At 36.8% G+C, this 17,090-nt stretch overlaps 1 protein-coding gene across 1 annotated transcript in view; it reads right to left on the bottom strand.

Annotated features, from left to right (window-relative positions):
- The window catches only part of KYNU (kynureninase), a 99,239-nt gene extending 87,623 nt beyond the window's left edge, over positions 1-11,616 (bottom strand). The window contains exon 1 of the mRNA XM_007467469.1: positions 11,434-11,616. Within this exon, the coding sequence (XP_007467531.1) occupies positions 11,434-11,602 (169 nt within the window). The 5' untranslated portion in view covers positions 11,603-11,616. The remainder of the gene's footprint in view (positions 1-11,433) is intronic.
- Positions 11,617-17,090: the final 5,474 nt, after the last annotated feature.

Genomic DNA, 17,090 nt, shown 5'->3' with positions numbered 1-17,090 from the left:
TCAGGTTTGACCTAAACCAGTCATTCTTGTTCTTCAGGATATTTTCTGTCTGTTTACAATTTTTTAGCTTATTGAGGATTTGGTGTTCTGTCAGAATATGTATTTTAGAAATGATGCATTCATATTACTTTTCTTTGAAGTAGGAGATGTCAATTTGGGCATAAGCTTTTATAATTTCTTGGTAGTCCTCTTGCATATCTCCCCATTGGTCTCCAGATATCCCCTTTTTATAAGTCATATTGTATTAAGGCCCATCTTATTGAGTTCATTTTAATCTGATAACATCTACACACTCTATCTCCAAATAAGGTTACTTTCTGTGGTACTAGTGGTTAGGACATTTAAATTTTTAGGGGGGCACAATTCAACCTATAACATCCTCCTTAAAGGTTCACTTGACTTCAAATGGTCTTAGAACTCAAGAGTTTCAGCTTTCTACAAAGAGGCCTCACCTCATTTGTCTGGAAGTCTCATCTCTTGACAAAGGTTGTGCTATGATTGCTGTAGAGTTCATGATTCTGGAAATTCATTTGTTTGCTTCTTAGTAATTTCAATGCATCAAAAATTTCCATCACCCTGGACCTTATTTGCTTATTCTTTTAGTTCCTTTATATGTTTTCAAACCTAACCCAGGAACCAATTTCATTTTTGCTTCTTAAATATGAATCAAAATTTCAACATCACTTCAGATTCAAAGGTTTTCCCCATCCCCAGCTCAGGGTTGATCTAATTCAGAAAATTATAGTTTGGAACAGAGGAATATGTCTATTGTAGTTTGTTCTTCTTGTTCCTCACTGCTGCTGCTTTTAATTCCTTCAATGAAGTGAGAAAATAAAGATAAGAAAACTGTAATCTGGCTTTAGTGCCTTTATATTAGTAGAGCTTTCCTTTATGGGTTACATTTTGTTACTTTTTTCTTTAGCAGTCCCTCCTCACTGGAGATTTCCCACATCTAGTTGCCTAAAGTAGTGAATGCATGCTTCTGCTGATGTCTTTTGATCCTATCCATTACCACTGCCTGCCACCTCTTACAGTATATTTCTAGACCCTTTCTGCTGTAGTTAAAATAACCCAATGAGTAGCCCTCTCAGGTCAGGTGCTTTTAGAGTGATTTAAATTCTGCTACATTTCACTAGGTCCAGGTAACTGAAAGGAAACAGGCCCCCTTAATATATTAATTATTGTCATGCTAATGAAGCTATTTTAAATTTTGAGTTGTAAGTATTTTAGAGTCTTTGAGTAGAGTTTTATGTCTTCAACATATATAAATTTCCTACTCTAATGCTTTCCACAAAAAGAGCACTCAGTGTGTTTGGAGCATCCAACTAATATTATCAAAGTTGTCCAAACATGATCCTAATTGCAAATATGTTGTTAGATACCAATACCAGAAATTCTTCTGTTTTTGAAAGAGATAATCATTTTAAAATTATAAATATGTGGGTATAATACTTTTTAAACTAGTTATGATAATCTATTCATGAAATCTTAATTTTTAAAAATAATATATATATCCTCATGATCTTTATATATTTCATTTGAATTTATGTACTAGTCTATCACATCAGGAGCTTTAAAAAAATATGGTGCCTGGGCTTGACTCAAAGATTACAATTTAATTGGTCTGGGGAATTCCCAGTGGTCCAGTGGTTAAGACTCCACTTGTCCACTGTAGGGGGCATGGGTTCAGTCCCTAGTTGGGGAACTATGATCCTGCAAGGTGCGTGCTGCAGCCAAAAAAAAATTGGTCTGGTGTGAGATGTAGGTATAGGCATGTTATTAAAATTTGTCCAACTAATTCCTTATATAGTTGTTTCAGAAGGTCTGGGACTAATCTTTTTATTCAAAACAAAACAAAACAAAGCAAAACAAAAGCATGTGGCTTCCAAGTGAAACTGAGGGTAGTCATCAGTTAGATCCATTAAATGATAACTTGCTTAATGAATAATAAGCTGTAATCTGCCTTCACTGATTAAGCTGGCTGTCATTGTTTTTTGTTTTTTTTTTTTGCTGTACGCGGGCCTCTCACTGTTGTGGCCTCTCCCGTTGTGGAGCACAGGCTCTGGATGCACAGGCTCAGCGGCCATGGCTCATGGGCCCAGCCGCTCCGCGGCATGCGGGATCTTCCCGGACCGGGGCACGAACCCGTGTCCCCTGCAACAGCAGGCGGACTCTCAACCACTGTGCCACCAGGGAAGCCCTGTCATTGTTTATTTACAAACACTTGCATATCCTCTAAGCAGCATGTAACCTAAACAATAAGATGTTTGGCCAAGTCGTTTTTGCAAGAACTTGGAGTCAACTCAGTCCAGTTTGAGCTCAAACCAGTTAAGACTGGTTGAGACCACTGACCACTGGACATGTGCCAGCATCTGATGGTGAGCTTTTGACGTCAGAGGGCCAAAAAGTCCACCCTCAGAACATCTGAGGTCACCATTTTGTGAACATGTGTCCCATGAAAAAGCATGTAGCTCAGTTGTGCTGCCACAGAATTACAATTACCTCACCTTTTTCTTATCTCCAGTCACCTTTCTCCACAACCCCCATGCCCCAGACTACCCTGCTTCTTCATCCCATAAACATCTAAAGCCCTTCACTTCCAGGGAGGAGGATTTGAGATTTGTTTTCCTGTCTCCTTGCTTGACTGGCTTATGAGTAACCCTTTTCTTGCTGCAAATCTCGGCATCTCAGTGTTTGTCTTGCTGCAGATGAACCTGGTTTGGTAACGCAAGCATAAAAATGATATTTTACACTCAGTCTTCCTTGCAGAGAGATGGGGTCATGGCATGGTGGGTAGGTGGATATGTAATAAGCCTACTTCTGGGAACCTTCTTCAAGGGAGAGCACACACACACTCTTCTTTGACCCTACCTGCTCCTACTGCTTGAAACAGTTACCAACTTCTTGGACTCTGAGGTGAAGACGGCAAAGGGCAGAGCAACAAGAAAAAAAAACAAAAAACCTGGGTTCTCTTTAAATAAACAGTTTCCAAATAAGTTATTTAAGTAACTAGTTACCACTAGTTACTTAAATCAGAAAGTCTGGCTCACACTATGTTTCTCCTACTCAATAGTTTATCCAATGGCTAATGATTCAGGCTTATTCAATGAGTCTTCCAAATATTTCTTGAGTCTCTTCCCTTTATTCCCCTCCAATGCATTTACTTGGATTTTCACAATCCCTTTTGGATTTCTGCAAAGATATTCTAAATCATTTCTTTAATTCTATTTTCACCCTCTTCAGTATGGTTCTACACTGTTGATGAAATGATATCTATAACATGAATATACTATTTTGTTGTCACAAGCTTATTTTTCACAGCTATGTATAAACTCAGCATAAATCTCAAACACTACAAAGTATTAATAGTTAAAAATTTTTTGAATTATTTAGTTTATTGCCAGTTACCCACACCCACCTATTTTCTATTTACGCTGTTATAGCAATTACCCTCTTATCCTATTTACCCTATTGTATATATACTATTTACTGTTTACCCACACCCACCTATTTACATAGTATCTTTTGATCATGTCTGTAACTTTGCTTTCTCTTGCTTATGTCTTTGCACATGCTCTTCCCTCTGAGGGATAAGATCTTATTGGCTGCCTCCCCCACTAGGGTCTGCCTAGATGACACCCACTCAGACATAGAGAAATCAGACAGTCCCTACTCTCAGGGAGCAGATAGAGTAATACAAAAGAAAAGAGAAGGATACAAATAAGTCCATTAAATTACAGAATACAACTGCCATGAGAAGTTCAAAATGTCTAGAAAATTTAGCTTTTAAGTAAGAGATACTCCATTGTTTTTCTTATGGATATTATTTTAAGTCATTATTAAACTCACAGTCATAAATGGATGTCTTTTATAGCTGGATAAAGCCTTTATTTAACACAGCATTAGCTATCATTAAATAAAGGATTCTAGTTTATGTTGAAAAGCACACTTTCCTTTATTTCGTTTACTGATACCTCATACTTGTCACTGTCTTCTGAGACTAACAGTAGTTGAACTGAAGAGGCTCTGTTATGTTATATAGAATCCCTGGATACAAACTCAAGCATGATAGTTTTCTATGTCAGTTTTATCTAACCAAGGCTAAATATCACAGAGTCAGACTAATAGTAGATCTTGTTTGGATAGCTTAAATTTAACTTACTAAAGATGGTTGGCAGGGCAAACTTAAACAGCCACCAGGCTTATCTTCACCTCTGTATCCTTAAGGCTCACTTTCACACTTTATTCTTAACTCTGCTCAGGTGTCATCTCATCAGTGTTTCCTTCCCAGACCACCCTGAGTAAAATGACACTCCTCCCACCCTCCTGGCCCTTAGAACACTACCAGATAGAGTACACATTACATTGTTTGTAATTTTGTTTATTATCTGTCTCCTTATACTTAAATAAAAGTTCAGGAAACTGACAGCTTTGCTCTTTAGTTCACTGATAAACTGTTTTGAGAAAAATGTTTTGAACAGATTAAGTGCTTAATAAATATTTGTTGAAAGGATGAACCTTCAGAGAGTAAGGAACTCCTAGAGTGAGAATAATGAGAATAGAAGTTAATTAATCCAACTCTATGACACTGTCCGAAGAGGCCAAGTACAGATGACTGGGCTCTCCTCAGAGTCTCTGATTTAGTAATTCTGAGGTGGTACCCAAAAAATTGACAGTTCTGGTAAATTCCCTGGTGATCCTCATGTGCTGGTCAGGAGACCACACACTTTGACAATAACCAATTTAGAAAAACTCTTGGGGTTAATGAAGTAAATTTTTGTATCATTCAAAACTGTATTTTATTAAACAAATGAATAGTTTAAGTTTTTATTGAATCAATTCATCTTCTTTCCCCTTATATTTCTTTAAGAATCAGAAATAACTTAACCAACATTGTGATTTTTAAGTTATTTTCTATTTATACAAATGTGATACCTATAATCAGGATAGTAGAGTCAACTCTTAAGTATAATGAAGTGATTATATGTACATTACTATCTTTATCTGGGTTCTGATTAAATTATCTCAAAGCTTAGTAGAAGAGTCCTGTGTTGATCTGCCTCCCAGACATACCCTGTGAGTTTTGTTAGTTGTTTATACTACAAATCAATTGAGCTGGGAATGGGCAAGTTGGATTAGAAACTAAGTTTCAAGGCATGAGGGAGAATATGTAAAAGTAACTAATAAATATTTGTTGAATATAAGTGACTCAACATGAGGATGCGAGTTATGTTAGTTAATGAGGCTTAAGTTCAGTAACAGAAAAAGTGATAAATTCAAAATAGCATTTTAACTTTCTGTGTACCCATTCATTTCAATAGGTTTTATACCTGAAAATCCAGAGTTGGGTCCTACGTCAAATCCCTAATGGTAGTACACAGAAGAAAGACATCTTAAGAAAAGAAAGACAAAGAAATCAAACCCTAATGTATCACCTCCAGTGTTGAGGAAGTAGCCATTGTTCATAGATGGGTGTCTAGATGTGGCCATTAGTTAGCATTATTTCCCAAGAAATCTCGGCCCAGGCTGCAGCTACGATGTACCACTGGCCATTTTCTCTCCTCAGCTCTTCCTTCTCTCTGATACCATAATCTGCCCTCACTGGAAAGGTCTTGTTAGTGTATTTATTTGCTTACTTTGTTGTGTCTGTTTTTCTTATCACTCATGAAAAGGATTGAAATAAATTTTTTTAAATCATGGGGAAATTACAGCTTTCAATAAATGGCAGAAAGTTCTAGAGCCTTGATTCCCAATTTATAGTTTTGTTGTGTGCTGAGAAGGCAATCTTAAACTCTGTGGCACTCCAGGGTTCTGCTGTCACACCTGAACTAGGAGCTCATCAAAGCCCCAGGCAGCCCAAAGGCTGGAGAACACATAGGGGCAGGGTCACCAGAGCTAACTTGTCTTAAGTGGGTCCTGGGAATTTTTGAGGACTGCCACACTGTGTTCTGTATGTTACCCCTTCCTTCCCATCACTGATAGAATATTCCTAGATTTAATTTCATCATATTTCACACATTAATATTTCTTTTTATCCCTTAAGTTTCAAATCAAAATGCCCTTGCATTTTAGATTCCAGAAAGACATAGAAGAATTTTTCCTGTGATCCCAGATCACTTCACTTACAGCCCCATTTTTTTTTTTTTTACATCTTTATTGGGGTATAATTGCTTTACAATGGTGTGTTAGTTTCTGCCTTATAACAAAGTGAATCAGTTATACATATAATATGTTCCCATATCTCTTTTTTTTTTTCTTAAATTCCATATATATGTGTTAGCATACGGTATTTGTCCTTCTCTTTCTGACTTACTTCACTCTGTATGACAGACTCTAGATCTATCCACCTCATTACAAATAGCTCAATTTCGTTTCTTTTTATGGCTGAGTAATATTCCATTGTATATATGTGCCACATCTTCTTTATCCATTCATCCGACGACGGGCACTTAGGTTGTTTCCATCTCCGGGCTATTGTAAATAGAGCTGCAATGAACATTTTGGTACATGACTCTTTCTGAATTCTGGTTTCCTCAGGGTATATACCTAGTAGTGGGATTGCTGGGTCATATGGTAGTTCTATTTGTAGTTTTTTAAGGAACCTCCATACTGTTCTCCATAGTGGCTGAACCAATTCACATTCCCACCAGCAGTGCAAGAGTGTTCCCTTTTCTCCACACCCTCTCCAGCATTTATTGTTTCTAGATTTTTTGATGATGGCCATTCTGACTGGTGTGAGATGATATCTCATTGTAGTTTTGATTTGCATTTCTCTAATGATTAATGATGTTGAGCATTCTTTCATGTGTTTGTTGGCAGTCTGTATATCTTCTTTGGAGAAATGTCTATTTAGGTCTTCTGCCCATTTTTGGATTGGGTTGTTTATTTTTTTGTTATTGAGCTGCATGAGCTGCCTGTAAATTTTAGAGATTAATCCTTTGTCAGTTGATTCATTTGCAAATATTTTCTCCCATTCTGAGGGCTGTCTTTTGGTCTTGTTTATGGTTTCCTTTGCTGTGCAAAAGCTTTGAAGTTTCATTAGGTCCCATTTGTTTATTTTTGTTTTTATCTCCATTACTCTAGGAGATGGGTCAAGAAGGATCTTGCTGTGATTTATGTCATAGAGTGTTCTGCCTATGTTTTCCTCTAAGAGTTTGATAGTTTCTGGCCTTACATTTAGGTCTTTAATCCATTTTGAGCTTATTTTTGTGTATGGTGTTAGGGAGTGATCTAATCTCATACTTTTACATGTACCTGTCCAGTTTTCCCAGCACCACTTATTGAAGGGGCTGTCCTTTCTCCACTGTATATTCCTGCCACCTTTATCAAAGATAAGGTGACCATATGTGCATGGGTTTATCTCTGGGCTTTCTATCCTATTCCATTGATCTATCTTTCTGTTTTTGTGCCAGTACCATACTGTCTTGATTACTGTAGCTTTGTAGTATAGTCTGAAGTCAGGCAGCCTGATTCCTCCAGCTCCATTTTTTGTTCTCAAGATTGCTTTGGCTATTCGGGGTCTTTTGTGTTTCCATACAAATTGTGAAATTTTTTGTTCTAGTTCTGTGAAAAATGCCAGTGGTAGTTTGATAGGGATTGCATTGAATCTATAGATTGCTTTGGGGAGTAGAGTCATTTTCACAATGTTGATTCTTCCAATCCAAGAACATGGTATATCTCTCCATCTGTTTGTATCATCTTTAATTTCTTTCATCAGTGTCTTATAATTTTCTGCATACAGGTCTTTTGTCTCCTTAGGTAGGTTTATTCCTAGATATTTTATTCTTTTTGTTGCAATGGTAAATGGGAGTGTTTTCTTGATTTCACTTTCAGATTTTTCATCGTTAGTATATAGGAATGCCAGAGATTTCTGTGCATTAATTTTGTATCCTGCTACTTTACCAAATTCATTGATTAGCTCTAGTAGTTTTCTGGTAGCATCTTTAGGATTCTCTATGTATAGTATCATGTCATCTGCAAACAGTGACAGCTTTACTTCTTCTTTTCCGATTTGGATTCCTTTTATTTCCTTTTCTTCTCTGATTGCTGTGGCTAAAACTTCCAAAACTATGTTGAATAAGAGTGGTGAGAGTGGGCAACCTTGTCTTGTTCCTGACCTTAGTGGAAATGCTTTCAGTTTTTCGCCATTGAGGATGATGTTGGCTGTGGGCTTGTCATATACGGCCTTTATTATATTGAGGAAAGTTCCCTCTACACCTACTTTCTGCAGGGTTTTTATCATAAATGGGTGTTGAATTTTGTCAAAAGCTTTCTCTGCATCTATTGAGATGATCATATGGTTTTTCTCCTTCAATTTGTTAATATGGTTAATCACATTGATAGATTTGCGTATATTGAAGAATCCTTGCATTCCTGGAATAAACCCCACTTGATCATGGTGTATGATCCTTTTAATGTGCTGTTGGATTCTGTTTGCTAGTATTTTGTTGAGGATTTTTGCATCTATGTTCATCAGTGATATTGGCCTGTAGTTTTCTTTCTTTGTGACATCCTTGTCTGGTTTTGGTATCAAGGTGATGGTGGCCTCGTAGAATGAGTTTGGGAGTGTTCCTCCCTCTGCTATATTTTGGAAGAGTTTGAGAAGGATAGGTGTTAGCTCTTCTCTAAATGTTTGATAGAATTCGCCTGTGAAGCCATCTGGTCCTGGGCTTTTGTTTGTTGGAAGATTTTTAATCACAGTTTCAATTTCAGTGTTTGTGATTGGTCTGTTCATATTTTCTATTTCTTCCTGATTCAGTCTTGGCAGTTTGTGCATTTCTAAGAATTTGTCCATTTCTTCCAGATTGTCCATTTTATTGGCATAGAGTTGCTTGTAGTAATCTCTCATGATCTATTTTATTTCTGCTGTGTCAGTTGTTACTTCTCCTTTTTCATTTGTAATTCTATTGGTTTGAGTCTCCTTCCTTTTTTTCTTGATGAGTCTGGCTAATGGTTTATCTATTTTGTTTATCTTCTCAAAGAACCAGCTTTTTGTTTTATTGATCTTTGCTATTGTTTCCTTCATTTCTTTTTCATTTATTTCTGATCTGATTTTTATGATTTCTTTCCTTCTGCTAACTTTGTGGTTTTTTGTTCTTCTTTCTCTAATTGCTTGAGGTGCAAGGTTAGGTTGTTTATTCGAGATGTTTCCTGCTTCTTAAGGTGGGCTTGTATTGCTATAAACTTCCCTCTTAGAACTGCTTTTGCTGCATCCCATAGGTTTTGGGTCATTGTGTCTCCATTGTCCTTTGTTTCTAGGTATTTTTTAATTTCCTCTTTGATTTCTTCAGTGATCACTTCGTTATTAAGTAGTGTATTGTGTAGCCTCCATGCGTTTGTAGTTTTTACAGATCTTTTCCTGTAATTGATATCTAGTGTCATGGCGTTGTGGTCGGAAAAGATACTTGATACAATTTCAATTTTCTTAAATTTACCAAGGCTTGATTTGTGACCCAAGATATGATCTATCCTGGAGAATGTTCCATGAGCACTTGAGAAAAATGTGTATTCTGTTGTTTTTGGATGGAGTGTCCTATAAATATCAATTAAGTCCATCTTGTTTAATGTATCATTTAAAGCTTGTGTTTCCTTATTTATTTTCATTTTGGATGATCTGTCCATTGGTGAAAGTGGGGTGTTGAAGTCCCCTACTATGAATGTGTTACTGTCGATTTCCCCTTTTATGGCTGCTAGTTTTTGCCTTATGTATTGAGGTGCTCCTATGTTGGGTGCATAAATATTTACAATTGTTATATCTTCTTCTTGGATCGATCCCTTGATCATTATGTAGTGTCCTTCTTTGTCTCTTCTGATAGTCTTTATTTTAAAGTCTATTTTGTCTGATATGAGAATTGCTACTCCAGCTTTCTTTTGGTTTCCATTTGCATGGAATATCTTTTTCCATCCCCTTACTTTCAGTCTGTATGTGTCTCTAGGTCTGAAGTGAGTCTCTTGTAGACAGCATATATATGGGTCTTGTTTTTGTATCCATTCAGCCAATCTGTGTCTTTTGGTTGGAGCATTTAGTCCATTTACATTTAAGGTAATTATCGATATGTATGTTCCTATTCCCATTTTCTAAACTGTTTTTAGGTTATTATAGGTCTTTTCCTTCTCTTGTGTTTTTGTCTCGAGAAGTTCCTTTAGCATTTGTTGTAAAGCTGGTTTGGTGGTGCTGAACTCTCTCAGCTTTTGCTTGTCTGTAAAGTACAACCCCATTTAATCTGGTCTCATCAATGTCTTCCTCAATTGATAGTAAGCAACTTTAAATTGGATACTAGGCTTCCTTTTATTTTACACTTCCATAATTTTACAAGGTGCCATCCTGTGTTACATAATAAAATATAAACCAAATATGACAGTGATGTGAACCAGTCTCATCTTAAAATCATATTAGCTAATGCTCTTGGATTATGAGTATCCAAAATTGTACCCGCCACGGTTAATCTGAAGAAAAAAGGAAATTAGACTGAGTTATTAAGTATGTGAAACCCATTTTGGTGGATCAGTTCTATTCAACTTGTAAACTTTTTCATCGATGGAAAATGGAGCTAAGCCAAACATGAAAAATTGTTTTTTTTTTTTTTTTTTTTTTTTTTTGCGGTATGCGGGCCTCTCACTGTTGTGGCTTCTCCCGTTGCAGAGCACAGGCTCCGGATGTGCTGTGCAGGCTCAGCGGCCATAGCTCATGGGCCAAGCCACTCCACAGCATGTGGGATCTTCCCATACCGGGGCACAAACCCATGTTCCCCACATCGGCAGGTCGACTCTCAACCACTGTGCCACCAGGGAAGCCCCTGTTTCATTTTTTTTTACCTGTGCTACCTAGTTTTTTTTAAACAGAACATCCTCCAAAACAAGAACAAAGTCAGTTTACTGTATTAATTCTTTGAAATGCAATATGCATTTCTTAGGCATTGATTTTATTTTTTTAATTATTTTTTGTAAGTTATACATGCCACGACACACAAAGATGGCTGCTTATGTAACATCCTTCCTAATATATCCAAGTCCCAAAATAATATTCTCTCTTAGACAAATATGTTATCATGAACTAGGTGCCACAAAACAAGAGGTATTCTAATACTGTATTGAAAAAGAATTGTTTTAAGCTCTGAGTGCTTAAGAGAACAAGTAAATGCATCTGCTACAATTTTCAATCAGTAACTCTGTTGTTCAGAGAACTAGATGACAGTATAAGAACCCTTTAAGTATTTTCTTCAGAAGAGGAGAGAAAACACATAGAATCTGAGACTAAGGTAGGCTGACAGGTTGAATTAATACCACCGGGAGCCTGCTGTTTTGCAGACACAATTGCAATGGCTCTATTATATAACAGAACAATGATTTTCAAAGATTTATGATGAACACATGCAGTAGCAGATATGTTAATAAATTAATTAAGAAAAGTAAAACCCTTTCCAGTATTCTTACTTGTAGGCAGATCCTGCATTTTGGGAATATAAAAACACTCCCTGAAGTGCCTCAGCTTATCTTCCTCATCGAGGCGGAGGGCAACCCCCTCATCTGTTGGGTGACATCTAAGTTCAGATGCGATGCGTCGGACTGTGTCAGCTGGTAACTCAAGAGGTGAAGTTTCCATTATAAGTTCTCCTCTAAAAATTAATTTGAAAAAAATTAAAAATAATCTAGCCACCATCATTTCATTTTTGGTAGAAAATTAGCTTTTAGGTAAAACACCTTTTGTTTTAACTAAGCTTCTCATCTTCCCAACCTCACGAATAATATAATTAACAATCAGCATTAAACCCCATGCCTGAGTTTTTCTCATGCACATAATAGTGACTTAGGGATGCTGAAAGGACTGAAGTAGGTAATGGTGCTCAAGACAAAGTAAGCTCTCAATAAGTGTTAGCTCTTTCCATTTTTATTTTCTGAGAAGTGGTCCAAATTAATGTTATTCAAACATATATAATGTCAGCACTTTTTCCTTTAGGTGTCTTACTAGGAGGTAACAGTAAAGATGCTTTTGTGAAAAGTATAGAAGAGCAGTGCCCCAACTAGCTTATCCTCCTTCTCCCTAGCCCACCTCCACTCTCCCCTCCCCAATGATTCTTGGATCGTAGTTTTAAAAATATGAACATACATACAATAGAACCTTAACAAATTCTTTATTGTGGATAAAAACAATATTGATGAAAAAGTATTTAAACACCTTAAATAATGTTAGTAATTTTTGCCATATGAAGACCAAAGAGATCTACCTGCTGCTGCTAATGAGAAACTTCTCTTTCACAGTCATACAGAACATCTTTTTAAAAAATTTTTTTTGCGGTACGCAGGCCTCTCACTGTTGTGGCCTCTCCTGTTGCACAGCACAGGCTCCGGATGCGCAGGCTCAGTGGCCATGGCTCACGGGCCCAGCCACTCCGCGGCATGTGGGATCTTCCTGGACCGGGGCACGAATCCGTGTCCCCTGCATCGGCAGGCGGACTCTCAACCACTGCGCCACCAGGGAAGCCCCCAGAGCATCTTTGAACAAAGCAGGACCCTGTGGTGTTTCTTGAAACCACATACTGCTTCCTTTAGTCATCATCTAACACTTCCCACCTTTTTGGAAAGAACACTTAAATTTTGGAAAGGGATAAATGACAATGGAGATTTATATTTATTTTGTATTTATTTTTTATATTTGTATTTTATTTCTCAAAGTTTTTGTTTTTTGAAATTGAGCAAGAATAGGAGAGCCTTCCTGTTTAAGATGGCAGCGCAGGAAGATACTGAACTCACTTGACCCCGCAGACACACTGAGTCTACAACTACATATGAAGCAGTTTCCTCTGAAAAAACCTAAAGGCTGGCTGAGCATCAACTACACATCAGGAGAACGAGGGGAAAACCACACTGAAGTGAGTAGAAGAGGCTAGGACACAATCTAGCCTTGACACTCTCTTGCCCATGTGGTGACCCACAATCTGGAGGGAATCAAAACCTGGAGCTTTTCTGTCTATCAGGTGTGTCTTTACTATAAACCCATTACTTATGGTAGCTTGATTGAGTTGCTATTGAACTGTATTATACCTGGGCGCCTGAATCTTGTTTAATTTATCTTTGTAGTCAACCTGTTCCTGAGCAGTGCCTTTCAGATAGAGTGTTCCCCCACAAATGGCAATTGAATAAGATTCACAAATAGCTTGGTGAATTATTTGACAGGATTAATGACTGTTACTAGAGGAATACCCTCCTCATTCCAACCACAGAGGAAATAATTAAAGGAACATTTTCAATGGGATTCAGAATCAAGAGAGCTTACCTTATATTTGAGACTTCCTTTGGAGAGTCAGCACTTTCAGAGTTCATCAGGGTTGACTCTAAACTCTAACTGGGTTATCTAAATCAATACACAAATTAATTTTCTACCATCATATTAGCAATAAAATTCAACTTCATTTAAAAAAAAATTGTATTAACTCATTAGCCTCTTTATATGTTTCTTATTTAATCCCTGTAACAATTCTGACGGATCAGAGTCATTTTCCCCTATTTTGAGACCAAACTCTGGAATCAATAGAGTAGAAACAAAAATGAAAGAGAAGGATAATAGAGCTCACAATTTGGGACTGCACTTGCCTGAGGAGCTGAGTCAAATTGTGCTTGTCTTTGACAGGGCATGTGGGTGGAATGTGCAGAGAAGAATTCCTGACCCAAGACTTGAACCTCTCACTTCTTTTTCTTTCAATCTTGTTTCCTGATTTTCCTTTCGATGTTTCTTTGGTTCATTCCCTTTCTCTCCCTTTATTTCTTTTTTCAGCCCTGTACTCAGTCTGCAAAGCACCACAGGCTATAAATCCATCTCCTCTTTTTAATCCTTTCAGTCCCAGCCTGGCAAAGGTTAAAGTGCCGGTCCTACTTCTGGGCCTGTCATAGCCCAGGTGTCAAAACCTCACCTGCACTGACAGTAAGATACCTGCTGGTGAAATAGTCTTTCCAGAAGAGCAAACTGGGTGCCACCCTGCCAACAAGCACAGCTCCCGACAGAAGTAAATAAAATCCTCAGTGCCCGTGATAACACAGTGCCCTCACTCCAAGAAAGCAGTTTATTAACTCATAACAATTCCTGCTAAATTCTGCACTCACCCCGCCACGAAGACAATTAGTGCTTAATAAACTGTAATTGTATGCCTTGTTTAGGTTTACCATTTGCAGGTAAATTGACATGCTCTGATACTGAAATAAAGAAATTCAACCCAAGTTTAAAAAAATTCCAAATTTTATACTTCATGTATTTAGTGTTAATTTTATTTTAAAAGTGGACATGTATACATATGGTCTTAGGCGAGTCACCTAACATTTCTCTGCTGCAATGTTATGTAAAACTATCTTAAATTCTACTTCAGAAGATCATGGTTAGGATCAAATAAAATTATTTAAGTAAATTCCTTTCTAAAGAGTTAAAAGATAGTATCGTAATATATTTTCATATTAATACCTTGTGATGGAAATTGCCATTTTACTATTAATTTAGCTTTTGAAATTTTGTAAATTGTGCTTTCAATTTTATTTAGACAGCTAAAACTTTAAAGCTGAAACTCTTATAATCATAAAAACATTTTTATGGAATTATGGAATTCAGGATCTCCTAGTTGCCCACAGGTCTAAGGTTAAATAGTTAAGTAAATGACAATGAGTACCCAGTAGTTAATCTTTACACAGTTTCAGGTTTCATGCCGGAAATGAGCAAATTATTCACTTGAGTCCAAAGATTAGAACCTGGTAAAGCAAATTATGAAGAAAGTGTGTAGCTTTTCATTGCGAAAGAAAGTATTACTTAATATATGTGCCTAGAACAGTGTCCTTTAAATATATATCATTGTTTGAGGAATGAGTGACATCACCGACATAGCTGCATACTTCATATCTAAGCTTATATGAATTATATGCTGAGTTTCACATTAATAAGTTCAATGCATTTGCCCCAATATTATTACCTAAAAAACACCTCTCCATCCTCACAGTAAAAGCAGGAAAGAAAAAAGAAACTCTTGTAGCTATATAGAAAAAATGTGTATCAACCTTCCATTCTTAGGCAAACATTTCACAGAGTGAAAGGGGAAGAAACCTTACTCAAGAAATAGACATTTTCACTTCTCTAAACAAAAATTGAATGTGACTAACAGCACGAAAGGCAACTAGAGTTACCAGAAAACAAAGGACCTAAAGCTTATTTAATAATCTGAATTTTGATCAAATCTTACCATTTAAACTCAAGTACCAAGATTAACTTATTCAACTATAACTATCTTTTAGTAGATGAATTGCAGTATACTATTGACATCAATTCTTTTTTTACTATATTGGTAAAAATCTCTTCATTTAACTCGCAATTTTAAAGGTGAGAACACTTTTAGGGTGTTGCACTGTTTTTATGAAAATAATTTGGAGGAGAAAAAGAGAAGAAACTGGCAGAAGAAACCTCTAAAGCATTATGACAAGAATTCTAGCAGAATATCCCTTTAGAAAAATCACTGAATGTATATTTGTGTACAGAGTATACATATCAGTGTCGCAGGGCTTACCGGCTAGGATGGGGTCCACAGCTCCCAGTGTTTCTGCTTCAACAACAAAAAAAAAACCTCTCAAGAGTTCCTTACAGATTTATAGGCCAGACTTCTGGGTGAGAAATTGAAAGCACTTCTGCTCAGACTCCACCCTCCGGGGAATCTGTGAGCTAACTTTAGTTCTTCCCACTCTGTGTATGCTGATTGTAAATCTCCAATCACTGACAAACATCTAAACAAAATGCTGCTTCTGCTCTCTATTTCAAACACTAGGGGCTCTGCTTCGGGCAGCTCCCTAAGGAGCTCTGACCTTTACACTTAGGTAAACACTTCTTTGTCCTCTAACTAAGACCTTTGAGAACATGAGCTATATCCTATAATAATCCTATAGAGTAAATAGATTATCCTCATTTTTGTGTGAAATTAACCAATGAGTTTGTCCAGGAACTAAATCCCCAAATTTGCAATCCTTCCTTGCTTTGGGCTATGGAATACACTAAGGACTGGAGAAAAGTTCTTTCCCAACTCTGGGAGATAAGGAAAACTTAGATTTTGAGGCAGTACCCCACTGTCAAAAGCACTGTGCGTTTCTAGTCTGAAGGTAGAGTTTGATATTTAATGAATTAACATTTTAGTCGAAAGTTTAATATTGGCCCTCAATTCTAGAATATACTTTATTGCCCAATAGGTGGATTTTAAAAAGTCCTAAATCATAAATCTAGACAGTTAACAAAACAATCAAGGAAGAAAGAGTTAAGAGTTTGAAGATCAAGTGGAAACTAGCCTAGGAAACTTCATAAATGGAAATTATTCCTTTAAGCCTGTGGGCTATCTATTGTTCTACCTTCATTGTCTCTTTACGGTTATTCCTGAGCTTGGGTCTTTTAGTGAATATCCTTTTAGGTATCAAAAACCAAGAGCAAAATGTTTCAGAATGAAGACCAAAGATAGAGACTGGGCCTGAATAATTAACTCACTTGTACATCTACCCCTTGTTGAGCCCCACACCATACCAGGTATAGCATTATTTGATTCAATCATCTCTACCATATGTTTGCTGTGTAACTCTGGACAATTTAGCTCACCTGTGCTGAGGCTCATATGTCATCTATCAGATGGAGACATAAAAGTACCTTTTCATCAAGATTACTGAGATATAAAACAATGCACCTAGAGAGCCAGTGTACCAAAACACATAAGTTAATAAGTAACACGTCCCTGTTGTTTTTTTTTAGTTAACCAGACCAAAAGCATTACCCTCCAGTGTATGAGAGATGGGGATAAAAGACATGAAGTCACTTTCATACAAGTAATTGAACAGTGAAAAGAAAATGTATTTCATTCCATGAATCTTATCATTACAATAATACTATAGAGTAAGTAGAGTGTCTTAATTTTATTAAGTTGGAAGAATAAAACTTTGAATCCAGAGTATCTCAAATTTTGTGGGGTTTTTTTTCTATTTTGCTTATTCCTTATGCTGTAAGAGTGTTAGACAATTTGTCCAGTTCTAATATCCAGGAAGTGAGCCTGAGGGTGAAGTCTGTGTCATTTTTGGTAGGAGAATTATAC

The sequence above is a fragment of the Lipotes vexillifer genome, unplaced genomic scaffold, assembly GCF_000442215.2.
Source record: "Lipotes vexillifer unplaced genomic scaffold, Lipotes_vexillifer_v1.1 scaffold265, whole genome shotgun sequence".
Taxonomy (NCBI): Eukaryota; Metazoa; Chordata; class Mammalia; order Artiodactyla; family Lipotidae; genus Lipotes; species Lipotes vexillifer.
The sequence above is the reverse complement of the archived record's forward strand: the minus strand, read 5'-3'. Positions and strand labels throughout refer to the sequence as shown.